The sequence below is a fragment of the Erpetoichthys calabaricus genome, chromosome 17, assembly GCF_900747795.2.
Source record: "Erpetoichthys calabaricus chromosome 17, fErpCal1.3, whole genome shotgun sequence".
NCBI lineage: Eukaryota > Metazoa > Chordata > Cladistia > Polypteriformes > Polypteridae > Erpetoichthys > Erpetoichthys calabaricus.
Genome location: NC_041410.2, coordinates 33,483,364 through 33,499,994, shown reverse-complemented (window position 1 = coordinate 33,499,994; position 16,631 = coordinate 33,483,364). Strand labels below are relative to the sequence as shown.

Sequence of the window (16,631 nt, the reverse complement as noted above, 5' to 3'; positions counted from 1 at the left end):
TTGTGTGTGATATTGAAAATATTTTAAAATATAACAAAAATGTATGCAAGAACGGATTCTATATTAAGGACACTTTCCTATTATGATATCATTATCTGGGAAGTGAACACATTGGAAATAAATTGTTTTACTTTATAGTGGGGATGAATATCAACTTCAGCACAGGAAAACAGGTAACCTTTAGAGTTTACTTACTTGACCAGCTGCAAGACCAATTGTCCGAGGGTGTCTGGCTAGGCATTCACTGCAGGTCTTCAGTCTCCGGCACTCTCCAGCTGACCGAGGCATTGGAAAACACTGACTTTTTCCTGATCCACACCCAAGTCTGAATGTAAATAATTTTTCATATAATATTAAGTCAGAAGTGAATCTGGTCATGTAAGAACTGTATTGTGAACATTATACTACTGGGGTGGAAACCATAGTATGTAAGCCAGGAGTAAAGTTTAATAAACAGCCAAACACAATTTGGCTCTATTTGTTCTAATAATAAAAATACATATTGTTAATAATGCTCTGCATTTCAACTTCCACATAAATTAGAAATTGTACACTCAGGGTGGAGTGGTGGCTCTGAGGCTAAGGATCTGTGCTGGTATCCAGAAGGTTGCCGGTTTGAATCCCCATCACTGCCAAAAGAGATCCTACTCTGCTGGGCCCTTGAGCAAGACCCTTAACCTGTAATTGCTCCTGAGGCGCTGTACAATGGCTGACCCTGCACTCTGACCCCAAGGGGTATGCGAAAACTAACAAATTCCTAATACAAGAAATTGTATAAGGCAAATAAAAAAAAAAAAAAAAATTATATATATATATATACATACACACACATACATACACAGTGATATGCAATTTTTAAGTGTTTCACATTGTCACCCTCCTATAGAAATGGCAGACACGAAAAAACGATAACAGTTCATATTAGAAAAAAAAAAAACTTTACATTTTGCAGCTCTCGATTGCAGCAAAAAGAAAAAAGATGTTGCCAGTGAACTCAGAATTTCGCTATCACTATTGACGCTGTCAACTTTCTTGAAAGACCGAGCAAAAAAAAGAAGAAAAATCTCGGGTTGCAAACGTATGTGAACTGCTGCATTTGAAGACGTCGAAAAAGCAGTTTTTATGTGGTTCAGTGATGCTCATTCAAGAAACATGCCTATTAATGCGGCACTTGTTCAAGAAAATGTCAGGTTTGTAAACTCTCTTGGGCCCTCCCCCAACCAGACAGCACACCGAAGAGCGTCCCGAAGTCCAAACTCCACGTCTATGGAAGACTGTTTATCTGTTGCTGGGGCAACATCCGGCTCAAAGCTGTGCTGCGTCTATCCGCCAAACCAAACAGAAAAGATACAGTGGTGTGAAAAACTATTTGCCCCCTTCCTGATTTCTTATTCTTTTGCATGTTTGTCACACAAAATGTTTCTGATCATCAAACACATTTAACCATTAGTCAAATATAACACAAGTAAACACAAAATGCAGTTTGTAAATGGTGGTTTTTATTATTTAGGGAGAAAAAAAAATCCAAACCTACATGGCCCTGTGTGAAAAAGTAATTGCCCCCTGATCCTAATAACTGGTTGGGCCACCCTTAGCAGCAATAACTGCAATCAAGCGTTTGCGATAACTTGCAATGAGTCTTTTACAGCGCTCTGGAGGAATTTTGGCCCCACTCATCTTTGCAAAATTGTTGTAATTCAGCTTTATTTGAGGGTTTTCTAGCATGAACCGCCTTTTTAAGGTCATGCCATAGCATCTCAATTGGATTCAGGTCAGGACTTTGACTAGGCCACTCCAAAGTCTTCATTTTGTTTTTCTTCAGCCATTCAGAGGTGGATTTGCTGGTGTGTTTTGGGTCATTGTCCTGTTGCAGCACCCAAGATCGCTTCAGCTTGAGTTGACGAACAGATGGCCGGACATTCTCCTTCAGGATTTTTTGGTAGACAGTAGAAGTCATGGTTCCATCTATCACAGCAAGCCTTCCAGGTCCTGAAGCAGCAAAACAACCCCAGACCATCACACTACCACCACCATATTTTTACTGTTGGTATGATGTTCTTTTTCTGAAATGCTGTGTTCCTTTTACGCCAGATGTAACGGGACATTTGCCTTCCAAAAAGTTCAACTTTTGACTCATCAGTCCACAAGGTATTTTCCCAAAAGTCTTGGCAATCATTGAGATGTTTCTTAGCAAAATTGAGACGAGCCCTAATGTTCTTTTTGCTTAACAGTGGTTTGCGTCTTGGAAATCTGCCATGCAGGCCGTTTTTGCCCAGTCTCTTTCTTATGGTGGAGTCGTGAACACTGACCTTAATTGAGGCAAGTGAGGCCTGCAGTTCTTTAGACGTTGTCCTGGGGTCTTTTGTGACCTCTCGGATGAGTCGTCTCTGCGCTCTTGGGGTAATTTTGGTCGGGCCGGCCACTCCTGGGAAGGTTCACCACTGTTCCATGTTTTTGCCATTTGTGGATAATGGCTCTCACTGTGGTTCGCTGGAGTCCCAAAGCTTTAGAAATGGCTTTATAACCTTTACCAGACTGATAGATCTCAATTACTTCTGTTCTCATTTGTTCCTGAATTTCTTTGGATCTTGGCATGATGTCTAGCTTTTGAGGTGCTTTTGGTCTACTTCTCTGTGTCAGGCAGCTCCTATTTAAGTGATTTCTCGATTGAAACAGGTGTGGCAGTAATCAGGCCTGGGGGTGGCTACGAAAATTGAACTCAGGTGTGATACACCACAGTTAGGTTATTTTTTAACAAGGGGGCAATTACTTTTTCACACATGGCCATGTAGGTTTGGATTTTTTTTCTCCCTAAATAATAAACACCATCATTTAAAAACTGCATTTTGTGTTTACTTGTGTTATATTTGACTAATGGTTAAATGTGTTTGATGATCAGAAACATTTTGTGTGACAAACATGCAAAAGAATAAGAAATCAGGAAGGGGGCAAATAGTTTTTCACACCACTGTATCAGTGAATGATATGCAAGGAACATTGTAAATGCAGGGAACAAGATTACTTGATCACTGATCTGCTGTGTCTGTGTATAGCAGAGTGGCAGATCACGCTACAATAAATAAATGTGCCATTCCTGTTTCAAACCGAATAAAGCTGGTTTTGCTAAAGTACTGAGACTAAGCCTCGTGTTTTAAGGTGCAAGACAGGGACTTATAGCGCGAGTCCATTCTTTTATGATTTGCTTCTGTGTCACTTCACTGCAGCGTTATGAGCCTGTTGTTATCCTGCCCCGGCAACGGACAAACAAGCTTCCACAGATGCGGCAATCGCGCTTCGGGACGCACTTCAGCATGTCGTTACCGTTGGGTGGGGAGTGGGTCTCAAAAGAGTTCAGAAACCTCACAATATGAAGAAGAAAAGGATGATTCGGCTCCTGACTGATAACTGTGCTGCCCACAACATACTTCGACATTTAGACAATGTTCACGTTGAATTCCTCCCACCCAATTGCAAGGCAGTGCTTCAGCCATTGGATTTGGGCATCATTCGCACCCTGAAAGTGTATTATCGCAAGGAAATGCTGAGAAAAATTCTCGTCAGCATAACTTGTAGGCAGGAGGAGATTTAACGCTAAAGAAGCTATTGAAATGATTGCAAACTCTTGGCCGCAAGTTAAAGAAAGCACTATAGTAACAAAATACAGAATCTCATTACAACAAAATTTTCGTTACAACAAAATATTTTTTAGGTCCCTGGGAGTTCGTTGTAATGGAATTTTAACTATAATTTATACTTGTAATTGTGTTATTTGTTTAATGTTGTATGTGTGTGGGTGGTTGTCATGAAGGGATTCTAGTTATAATCTGAATGTTTATTTCCCGTTGCATAATTAATTACACTTTTTTGCTAATCTTTGTATTTGCGGTTGATTGCTGGCATTGTGACTGGAAACTCGAATGATTGCTGAGGGCGTGATATTGGCTTTCCCATCCTGAACAAATAAAATAAAATATATTAAAACTTAACAAGAACATTATGATCTTCCAGCTTAGTCAATGTATGGAAATAAAAACTTTAAAATAAAAGCTTGCTTTTGGGTTTAATTTGACTAAATTAATAAAATATTGCAAATGTAAAAGCATGGATTTACATTTGAATTTTGTTCAGTTGGCAATTTGTTGTACTGCAGTTGGAGCAACTAATTTAGCTAGTTTTAGAGTAACTACAATGACTTTAGCCTGAATTACTCATTTACGTGGAATTTGTGATTTTTGAGTGTATTCTAAGAGTTTAATAGTATTTGCTTGTCAATTTGAAATAAACAAATCTTTATGTGTTATGTTCACATATATACTGTATGGCCCCTTTACTTTGTTTCATTGGTTTTAGGTGGAATGTAAGAGGAAAGTTTTGCCTTCCTTGGACTATTACCTTTCAGCAGTGTCCGAGGACACACAGCTAGTCCGACACCAAATGCAGCTTCCACTTGATGAGTTGCAGGAGTGTTGAGTACTTAGCACCAGACAAGGATCATAGGGTACAGTAAGTGTCAGCATACGTCCCAGGGCCACACCATTAAAACCGCCAGTGACGAAGAATTGTCCATTAGCAGTAGCCATGGCATGGGAAACAGAAGCATTCAAAGGTGTACCAATCATAGACTCTGAAAATAACACAAACATGAAAATAAACAGAGAGGCTGTAAAAGGGGAAGAGCTTAGTTTCCTAATTGTTCTGGCATAAACTGATATATCCTACCAGAAATGTTTGGCTGAATCCAAGTGTTGCAGGTGATCTGATAGAACAAGACACTGTCACTGAACTCATCTAGCTCTGTTCGCCCACCCACTACAACCATGGTGTCACGATAAATTGCTGCTGCATGGAAAAATCGTGACAATGGCTATTAAAGAAAAGAAAAAGAAAAAAAAATGTGAACATCATGTAATCAAGTACGTAAGAGCAGGTCAGGTTTTAATAAATACACAATGTAAAATGAATCCATATCATTAGCAGTATCTTAAAGTATTTATAATATCTGTGAAAAACAAGTTAAAAAAACTTTACCTGTATATCTTCACAAAATTCTTAACAAATACACAGGGGTCAAAATGATAGTGTCTACGTTCTTTTAAAACCAACGATCCACTGTTTTATCATAACATAGTCTTCTTAAAGTTACCAGCATGTGGTCTCTTTTTAATAATTGATGGAATATTTGTAATTGGTTGTTACAGAGTCTTTTCCATTTTAATTTTGTTACTTGTGTATGAAAATGGGACTAGGAACCCTGGTATTAGAAGTTGGATGAGTTTATAAAGAATTACACCTCCCCCTGTGTACAATGTTGGATAAATGGTTAGTTAATACCAAATGTTAACCCAAACTATGACAGTGCACTGCAGAGCGGCCCACATTTGAGAAGACTGCTTTTTCCATTAGAGAGAAGGCTACTGGGTTCACTGATGACAGTAGAGACCATTTAGCTATAAATATCAATAAGACTATTCCTGTGAAGAGGACAGCCAGAAAAAGTTTGTAACAAGTTCTAGAAACTGTCAAATATCTAATAAACAAATATATTTTTATGTTTGAATAATTTCACTTTTTAAAACTCCTAAGGGATTCCAAGAATCACTTTGCAAATATGCATGTCATAATGCAGTAAAACCTTAATTTTCATGAACTGTCTGGTCTGGGAGATATAAAAATATATAAAATCACTAAGAACTTAATTATATATGAAAATATAAAATTTGTAATATACTTTCTAGCATTTAGTTTTATGTATTAAGCACATAAATTGCAGTTACATTTACCTATTTTTTATTTACCCTCAAATAGCATAAGAGGCTGCACACAATAAAAAAAGACACTACTGTGAGAAAAGGGCCATGACAGTAATTAGAAAACCCCTCATGTAACATTAAAATCGTAAAAAGATTATATACTGATGAGTTTATGTATACTAGTAATTGTATTCACATTTTCTCAACTTTCATCATTACCACAACATAAGAAAACATGACCTGCAATATACACAAAAAAAGAAATACCGGTAAAAGTATGAGTTCAGGAAAGCAATTCAAGTTGCTTAATGCAATACCAGAATAAGATGTAAACTGAATAGAATATAGCAACACCCACGTTGCATACAGTACACTGTGGAGAATACAGATGCTTAGAGATTACAATGTAAAGTCTCATCCACTCACATCCACATTTCCACCGTGGGATGAATTTAATATTTTCTACACTCACTTTGACTGTGACAACAAAGATATTCCATGCCAGTTCCTGCAGCACCACATAATTCAGCTTTTGTTGTCTCTTTGGATGACACGAGTAGAATCGTTCAAACAAGTCAGTATTCATAAAGCAGCCTGTCCAGATGATGGAGTGTCAGGTATATTGTAAAACCAACTATCTTGCTTTTTAAGTTTTTTTTTTTGTAAAGGGGATCTGTTTTCCTCATATTTCAAAATAATAATTATCCTTGTTTCAAAGAAAGCAAACTTGTACATGTCTTAATGATTACTAATGGTGCTCGAACACATTACAGGCAATATAATATCCTAGATGGTCTGGATCCCCACCATTATGCTCATCACATAGTTTACAACTTAATTGGACAATAACATTTATTATGAAAGAATATTTTTATAGACTTTCTCTCAGTATGACATTATTATTCTGTAAAAAACTTATCCATGAGTTTTTACATCTGGTCCAATGCCACCGTCTGTAACTCTATTTTGGACTACCTAAATGACAGACAACAACATGCATGGACTGGCAGCATCACTTTCTCCACTATGATCCTAAATATAGGCACCTCACAATGTAGGGAGCAAAGCCCTCTGCAGGACTCTTTATTAACCTAGACTATTGCTTGTGTGACCAAACACAAGTACAAGTCCATTATTAAATCAGCCTAATCACCAATGAGGCAGCTTACACAGAAGACATTTAACATTTGTCAATAACAATCTACATGGCCACACGAGGGCGGCACGGTGGCGCAGTGGGTAGCGCTGCTGCCTCGCAGTTGGGAGATCTGGGGACCTGGGTTCAATTCCCAGGTCCTCCCTGCGTGGAGTTTGCATGTTCTCCCCGTGTCTGCGTGGGTTTCCTCCAGGGGCTCCGGTTTCCTCCCACGGTCCAAAGACATGCAGGTTAGGTGGATTGGCGATTCTAAATTGGCCCTAGTGTGTGCTTGGTGTGTGGGTGTGTTTGTGTGTGTCCTGCGGTGGGTTGGCACCCTGCCCAGAATTGTTTCCTGCCTTGTGCTCTGTGTTGGCTGGGATTGGCTCCAGCAGACCCCCGTGACCCTGTTCGGATTCAGCGGGTTGGAAACTGGATGGATGGATGGATGGCCACACGACACAGAAAACAGTTTGTAGCCTCATCCATATATGTTGGGATGCCATAGTCAGGGTTAGTTGTTTTACATTTTTTTTGGAGTCACCGTTACAGATGACCTTAAGTGGACAACATATGTTAGCTTTTGTCAATAATGTTCCCCAATACCTTTACTTTCTCAGACATCTGAGGAAAGCCCAGGTGTTTCTGTCTAATCTTACCAAGTTCTACGGACGCGTCATGGAATTCATCATCATCATAATAATTACTCACCTTACCAGAACATCCTGGTAAGGCACCTGTTTAGCTCAGGGCCTCAACGTACTACAGAGTGTGGGGAAGTCAGCTCAGAACTTTGTGCACATCATTTTTGTCAAAACACATATGGGACACACTGCCTTAAAAATCGGAATAGTCTTCTTAAACTGTGCATGCATTAGAAAACTTAACATACGTGTTTTACGTATATTCTCAGACATTCTATTTAACATTGTATTCATTTTCTATTGTTTACATCACACTACTAAAACTTCTCTAGGGAAGACTACAGTAAGAGTCTCATTCAGCACTGTACACATGACAATGAACTTGAACTTGTGCATTAAAATAACGGCCCAATTAAAAATAAGAAATCATTACCTTACTCCCTTGAGATGGTGCCAGTAGACTCCACGTAAGGTTAGGATAATGAAGACTATATAGTTCAGCTGATGCAGCAACAGATTCCATATGAAATCTATACCCTCCAAAGAGGTAAACAGCATCTGTGCCCTCATGATATACTGCCGTGTGACCATACAGACCTACAGCAAATGCAACAGAAGTTTATATATACATTAAAAAAAAAATCAAAAACACATTTTTTTAATCTATTGAGAGCAAAATTACTAGTTAATTCCAATTGCCCACAACAAAAAAGTAACCTCTAAATATAGTTTTCAAAACAATAATAATAATAATTTGTGTGTATGTGGGCAGTCTTTCAGGATTTCATAAAAGTGTTCTAATGGCCTGAATATATCATTTATTTCAAAAAGAATTCACAATACATCATTTTAAAAATGTCATTTTTACAACGCATTTCATAGACAACCCTTATGAAAGTCACAGAACTTGACTATACTGGAAAAATATAACGGCTATATCACCTGTAGGGGGAGTGCCGGTCTGCAGTCCAACACTCCAGTTGCCTGTTTGCAAGTTGAATTCCAGGAGCTTGTTGTTGAAGCCATTTTCTGGGGAATAACCTCCAAAAAGGAGCAAGGAATAGTTGCGCCTCAGTGTGAGAGTGTGGCCAGCAACAGCTGGAAGCAACAATGACTGCACCCATAGGCATGTGTTGTAAAGAACAGCAAAAATAAAAGACAAAAAAAAGTTGATTAACTGATGCACTGCAGATAAAATTGATTTATCTGCCTTTTAATTTCCATGACAAGTTTATGGCGGCGTTCATTTATTTGAAACACCGTAGATGAGCTTTTCAAAGGTTTCAGCTAAGTTAAAATGTGCATATCCCCCTTCACCATCATATATACACATGTCTGACACGAACTGTGTATTTATGTAAAATTGTCGAAATTCATCTGAGTGCTGTTTAGTCATTTACTCTCTACATCCGGCGCCGCCGAGAGTGGCAGCCTTTTCAGCAGCTCCGTGTAGGACTATATGTGTATGTGTATTTTTCTACTTTTATTTTTCTATTTTTATTTATTGATCACTCCTACCATTTTATTTTATGTGGATTCGTTCCCTGGACACACTTACTTTTACAACATGAGCATGGATTTTTATACGCCGAGACTTGCCTATTCAAGTACTCAACTTCGAGCGCTAAGATCAAATGCCAGTGCCGGTGTGGTTCCCTATTTACCTGACGAGGTAAGAAGGCGGTATCGTGGCAGCAGAGCCGGCACTAAGCTAAAAATGAAGCAGCTTGCGAGAAAGTGGCATTTTAAACCTTCGGTGCCTTCTGTTATTCTGGGGAATGTGAACTCAATCTCAAATAAGATCGACGAACTGGCTGCGCTGGTGAAAAATGTCAGAACCTACAGAGAATGCAGTTTGTTGTGTTTCTGCGAAACGTGGCTAACTAACACCATCCCAGATGCTAATGTGGAGCTACCCGGGTTTAGCACAGTTAGAGCGGACAGAGACGCAAGTACCTGTGGGAAGCACAAAGGAGGAGGACTCGCTCTCTATGTTAATACACGGTGGTGTAACTCTGGACATGTTAAAGTCAAAATCTCCACTTGCTGCAGGGACATCGAACTGTTGGCCATAAGTCTGCGTCCCTATTACTTGCCCAGAGAGTTTGGACAAGTCATTGTTGTCATCGTGTATATTCCTCCTCGGGCGGATGTGGAGATAGCGAGTGACATCATCCATTCTGCTGTTGCTAAGTTACAAACGCAGCACCCCGAGGCACTTGTGCTAATCGCTGGAGACTTTAACCATGTGACGCTGGACAAAACATTACCTGCATTCTCCCAGTATGTGGACTGCAACACCCGGGGAAATAAGACTATTGATTTACTGTATGCAAACGTTAAAGACGCATACAGTGCCACCCCACTGCCTGCGCTTGGGAAAGGAGATCTTAACCTGGTTCTGCTTCAGCCTCACTGTACAAACCAAAAGTGAGAGTCCTACCTGTAACCAAACGATCATTCAGGAAGTGGACCCCGGAGGCTGAGAATGCTCTGAGACAATGTTTTGGAACTACAGATTGGGATATCCTGCAGGGATCACATAGTGAGAACATTGAGGAGGTTGTTGACTGCACTACTGACTACATCAACTTCTGTATGGACACTTTAATTCCAGTAAGAACTGTACGCTGCTATGCTAACAACAAGCCATGGATTACAAGTGACATCAAGGGCCTTTTGAACCAGAAGAAAAGGGCCTTTAAAGACGGTGATCAGCATGAGCTCAAGCGCGTGCAGAAGGAACTCCGAGTCCAGCTCAGGGCGGCGAAGGAGCAGTACAGGAGAAAGCTGGAGCAGAAGTTGCAGAACAACAGCATGAAGGAAGTGTGGGATGGGATGAAGATCATCACTGGCTGCAGCTCGAAGCGGGGTGCCACCATCGAGAGAGACGTGAAGAGAGCAAACCAAATGAACATCTTCTTTAACAGGTTTGACCACCCTAACCCACTCTCACCTTGGAGTACTGCACTCTCTACACATCCTTCTGCTGATACCAACATAGGAGAGACATCCCCACCCACAATTACAGCAGCGCAAGTGAGCAGAGAGCTGAGGAAACTTCGTGCCAGCAAAGCAGCAGGTCCAGATGGAGTATCGCCACGACTGCTGAAGGTCTGTGCATCAGAGCTGGGGGGTCCTCTACAGCGCATCTTCAACCTGAGCCTGGAACAGGGGGAAAGTCCCGAGGCTTTGGAAAACATCTTGCATCACCCCAGTCCCAAAGGTATCACATCCTGGTGAGCTGAATGACTTCCGGCCTGTCGCTCTAACATCACATGTGATGAAGACCATGGAGCGGCTGCTGCTTCACCACCTGAGGCCACAGGTCCAACACGCCCTCGACCCTCTGCAGTTCGCATACCAGGAGAAAGTGGGAGCGGAAGATGCCATCATCTATATGCTACATCGATCCCTCTCCCACTTGGACAGAGGCAGTGGCGCTGTAAGAATTATGTTTCTAGACTTCTCTAGCGCCTTCAACACCATCCAACCTCTGCTCCTTAGGGACAAGCTGACAGAGATGGGAGTAGATTCATACCTGGTGGCATGGATCGTGGGACTATCTTACAAACAGACCTCAGTATGTGCGTCTCGGGAATTGCAGATCTGACATTGTGGTCAGCAACACAGGAGTGCCGCAGGGGACTGTACTTTCTCCGGTCCTATTCAGCCTATATACATCGGACTTCCAATATAACTCGGAGTCCCGCCACGTGCAAAAGTTTGCTGACGACACTGCTATCGTGGGCTGCATCAGGAGTGGGCAGGAGGAGGAGTATAGAAACCTCATCAGGACTTTGTTAAATGGTGCGACTTAAACCACCTACAACTGAACACCAGCAAAACCAAGGAACTGGTGGTGGATTTTAGGAGACCCAGGCCCCTCATGGACCCCGTGATCATCAGAGGTGACTGTGTGCAGAGGGTGCAGACCTATAAATACCTAGGAGTGCAGCTGGACGATAAATTAGACTGGACTGCCAATACTGATTCTCTGTGCAAGAAAGGACAGAGCCGCCTGTACTTCCTTAGAAGACTGGCATCCTTCAACATCTGCAGTAAGATGCTGCAGATGTTCTATCAGATGGTTGTGGCGAGTGCCCTCTTCTACGCAGTGGTGTGCTGGGGGAGGCAGCATTAAGAAGAAGGATGCCTCACGCCTGGACAAACTGGTGAGGAAGGCAGGCTCTATTGTTGGCATAGAGCTGGACAGTTTAACATCTGTGGCAGAGCGAAGGGCGCTCAGCAGGCTCCTATCAATTATGGAGAATCCACTACATCCATTAAACAGTGTTATCTCCAGACAGAGGAGCAGTTTCAGCGACAGACTGCTGTCACTGTCCTGCTCCACTGACAGACTGAGAAGATCATTCCTCCCCCAAACTATGCGACTCTTCAGTTCCACCAGAGGGGGTAAACTTTGAACATTATTCAAGTTATTGTCTGTTTTTTTTACCTGCATTTTTTATCACTCTTTAATTTAATATTTTTTGCTGCTGGAATATGTGAATTTCTCCCTGGGATTAATAAAGTATGTATGTATGTATGTATGTATGTATGTATGTATGTATGTATGTATGTATGTATGTATCTATCTATCTATCTATCTACTCGTATCTCTCAAATATGTCATTTTAGTCCATATAAACTAAGATGGTTTTAAAATAAATAGTTTTTCAATGCAAAAAAAAATGTAACTCTTATTCATACAGATTTTTGTGCATGTTTTTAATTAATAATTTCATGTGCTGCCAATAAGGTAGTGAATTTGGGTGAAATGTGAATTCAGACAAACATAGTAAAGTACAAAATGTAAAAGTCATCCTAGAATGTGCTTCCTGTGACAAAAAAAAAAAATCACACAAATGTATGAGAGATAACCCAAAACTTTTATATTATTTCTACCGTGCTGATTTTGTAAGTGCCCTAAGACTAGTTGCTGTACATTAAAATAAGTGAATTATAAGTTTCTAACATTTGTCGTTTGTTTATTGGGCAATTTTCTTGCTTCAGTGCCAGGGCAACAAGGAATGGCAAAAGAGTCTGATTTGGAATGTTAGTTTCACAAATGGACCTGGTTCAATGCTGGGAAATGCACTTGTGGAAAGGTTATTCCACATTCAGTGCCACCTTAAAGCCATAATGGCAACAAAATAAAATTAATAAAAGAACCACTCATAACATATAATTTTATAACTAAGTTTTCATTAAAGAATTTTTCAGTGTACAGTCCACAACAGGCTCTGCCAAGGGACCTCCATTGAATAATGGAAGTGTGAAAGTTGTTTTAATAGTCAGAGTGCTCTCTTTTTCGCTCTGTTAGCTGAAGATCTCTCAGTGCACTGGTGGTGACTAGTCTTGTTCAAGTCCTGTCAAAGCATGCAAAGAAGTCTGGAGGGCCAAGTTCAAAAAAGGAAAAAATGACATTTTGGAGCAAATCATATTACAGAATTGAAGTCAAACGGTGTGTGAGATAGCAGATATTATAGGCTTGAATTATGGATCAGTTTAATCCATTCTTTATGAACAGTTAAATATCAGTAGGGTTTGTGCAAGATAGATGACCAGAAAGTTGAATTCTGAAATGATGCATCATTGTATCTAACATTATAAAGGAGAATCTCGCACTCCAGAATTTGGATTTGGAGTATTGTATTTTTTTTTTTTTTTTACTGTGAATGAAACTTGATGCATCACTATAACTCAAGAGTCCAGACAAACAACTGAATCAATGAAAGCATGGTGATTCTCCAACAACAAAGAATTTCAATGCTCAAGCCTGTGCTGACAAGATCACATATCCAGTTTTTATGATATTTTTTTTATGATATTGAGAGTGAAGTTTTCATTGCTTACTGGCCACAAAAGGCCCATATATATATTATGCTATATTGCTATGGGGTTTGTGACAGCAAACTGAGGAAAATCACTGGAGAAAACTTATAATGATTTGCCCTCTTATTTCACAATAATGTTTCTGCATGGGGTAGCAAAGGATACTTTATGAAAACTATGGATTTGGAGAGATACCACATCCAGCTTATTCTCCTTGAAAAGCTACATCTATGGAATTTCCTATGCCAGTAATAAAGACATCAAGTAACCTACAGAAAAGCAGGTGCACAAGGAAGAGTGACAAAGAAAAACCTTGGTAATCTTGTAATAAGTGCATCAGTATTCATGGATGCTATGCTAAAAGCATAAAACTTGTTTGGCTTTACTGTTGCTTCTCTTAATACATCAAACATAAAACATTCTCTTGTGTATATGTACATGCATGCCACTAGGATGAATTTGATTATATAGCAAAACATATTTCTTTGTTAAAAATTAAACTATTGCCTCTTAAAATTTCAGATGTTTAGTTTGAAGGGAGTGGTGACTGATTGATATTTTGAGAGTTTTCACTGGTTACACAAATATGCAGTATTGAGGCAGATCTACACTATCCATATAGCAAAATTCTTGATATATATTGGCAGTGTATTTAAAACCAACAGGTAATGTAACACATCTATTAAAAAGACTATTTATAACATCACCACAGGCAAGAATTAACACATTTTTACTTTACACTCGTGAAAACAAACCTTTCAAGAGCATACAAATAATTAACTACAACATGCACATTCTCTGCTACTTACAGATTCTTGTTTCCACTGTAGAGTAGTTAAATTCAGACCCCACATATCACTTGCCACACCTTTCTCAGTAAGCCCACCTACAACAAACATAGTGTTGTGGCCTGGGACATAAGCAGCAGCATGAAAATATCTTGGACATGGTCCTGGACTACCATCAGTTGTGCTGGTCAACATCTGAGTCCACCGACGCTCTGGAATTGAGTATCTGTTAGACAAGAAACCACCAGTAGAGAATCAGGACCTGAAAATACATGTTAGGCAAATATACGCACTGTAGGCAAGCGGTACAAAAATAAAAATAAATAAATAAAAGTAGTACAAATACAGTGGAAACAATTGTACAGTTTGTCTCTTTACTTCATTTACTGGTGAAGCAGAGTGGACTAGTGGTTAAGGTGATGGAGTTTAAAATTTGAGGATTCAGTACTTCTGTGATCCCAGCAAGTCAATGCCTGTGTTCTGACTGTAACAGACAGATTGGTGGTAGATGAAACTGTCAAGCCTCCATACCTGACAAATCAATTAGACTAACAGGTTTTCTGTCCTTTTCTCTATTGTCCCATTAGTCTAATGTATGGTGTCATTATATTTGGAAATATTAGTTGTCTGTTGGAACACTTTGTTTCTTTATTAATTTCCTTCCATTTTCATTTTTCTTCTGTTTTTTAATGTATGTTCAATTATTGGTGAGGATTTTAATTTGAATCTGTTGGACAGTGTGTAGATTATCAATTAATCCCAATTATTAGTATAATTATTTGAAGTAGTATCAGAATGTATAGCATTATACAAAGAAATATTAACTTAACCATTCTATACCATATGGCTTATGTATAAACTTCACCTACTGAACCAGTTACAACTATTTATTACCCATCAAAAGTAATTTATGTCTCGTTAGCCATAAAATAAAATCAATTTAAATGTGTTGTAACTTTCCTCTCTACAACCATTGCATATATCAAAACTGTCCTATAAATCTGTAGCATTAAACAGCAACTGAACAATGTTCAGTGCAGTAAGCCATAATACATATAACATATTTTGTTGATTCAATATAATTAAAGAAGCATTATATATAAACCACCATAACCCTATACACTAAGTAACCTTTTTTGATATTTGACGAAACCTGCAGTGTTAAAGTGAAGGACAGAGCAGAAGGCTAGCAATTTTAATGTTATAAGTCAGCAAAGGCTAAATTTATACTGTATTTAAATAGCCAAGGGTTAATATCACCAAACATTTATTGCAGCTGTCAATGCAATTCAGTTGTCTGTTTTAATATTGTGGCAGGTAGCTGGAGGCGGTGCCCAGCCGGGATGCCTAGAAGGACCGGGAGAAGGACTACGCCTCCTCTGGACCACGAGACGGCGGCCGCCCTGGTTTGTATGGGGGCCACGGGAATGGAGCATGGAAGCTCAACCCTATAGGAGCCCGTGGTCACCGCCAGGGGGGTGCCGGATGCCCGTGAAGCCCTAGACGTCAGCACTTCTGCCACACCCGGAGGTGCTGGCGGAAGGATTACCGGAGACACCTGGAGTGCTTCCGGGTGCTTGTGCAGCACTTCCGCCACACCAGGAAGTGCTTCCGGAAGCTCGTCAGAAGGCACCTGGAGCACGTCCGGGTGGACTTAAAAGGGACCGCCTCCCTCCATTCAAAGCTGCAGTCAGGAGGAAGAGGACGGAGCTCGGTGGAGAGGAGTGGAGGCGGTGAAGGACCCTTGGAGGGACTTTAAAGAGGGTGACTAGTGCTGGAGCACTGTGTGTGTGAGAACTGTAAATATGAATAAACGTGTGCCTTTTATAGACGTCCCAGTGTCTGTCTGTCTGTCTGTGTCCGTGGCTGGCTTCCACAACATCTATACCTACAGATAAATTAACACTCTATATTAGAATCTTAATAATATATCTAATTCATAATTTAACACATTATAATAGACAAAGTAAAAGGTTTCAATTTAGAGTCCCCTACCTATAAACGTTACCAAGAATGCCCTCCAGAAGAGACAATCCACCAAACATCCAAAGTGTAGAATCTGGGCCCTCAACTAAAGAATGGCCCATTCGGAGCAAAAAACGATGAGCTTTATTCTGAAAGAACAAGGACAGAAAGATGGAAGTTAAGTAGCTGAAGGGTTAATTAACAGTAAGATTATGGTTGAGCAGTAGGAAAAATGTAACTAAATCAAAGATCACATAAATGTTTCAGAACAAAATGCATACTTACAGTTGTGTATTGTGTATCCATAAGTGTCTCCCAGATAACTTTTCCAGAATCCACAGGTGTGGAACAATCTGGGCCAGCATAGCCATTAGAACAAACACACAGCCCCAAACTCTACAATTGTAAAAAAGCAAACATTTAGAGCATGAAAAAGTAGTTTTAAGTATTCCATAAAAACTATTACAATATTTGGACCTACACAATACTCAAAAACAAGATATATCCTCCA

At 39.8% G+C, this 16,631-nt stretch overlaps 1 protein-coding gene across 1 annotated transcript in view; it reads right to left on the bottom strand.

Moving 5' to 3' along the window:
* megf8 (multiple EGF-like-domains 8) overlaps positions 1 to 16,631 on the bottom strand; it is a 115,638-nt gene that overhangs the window by 23,501 nt on the left and 75,506 nt on the right. The window contains exons 27-34 of the mRNA XM_051920590.1: positions 16,406 to 16,516; positions 16,151 to 16,269; positions 14,177 to 14,381; positions 8,472 to 8,643; positions 7,963 to 8,126; positions 4,720 to 4,864; positions 4,393 to 4,624; positions 196 to 325 (exon numbers count right to left, since the gene is read on the bottom strand). Coding sequence (XP_051776550.1) covers positions 196 to 325; positions 4,393 to 4,624; positions 4,720 to 4,864; positions 7,963 to 8,126; positions 8,472 to 8,643; positions 14,177 to 14,381; positions 16,151 to 16,269; positions 16,406 to 16,516 — 1,278 coding nt within the window. The remainder of the gene's footprint in view (positions 1 to 195; positions 326 to 4,392; positions 4,625 to 4,719; positions 4,865 to 7,962; positions 8,127 to 8,471; positions 8,644 to 14,176; positions 14,382 to 16,150; positions 16,270 to 16,405; positions 16,517 to 16,631) is intronic.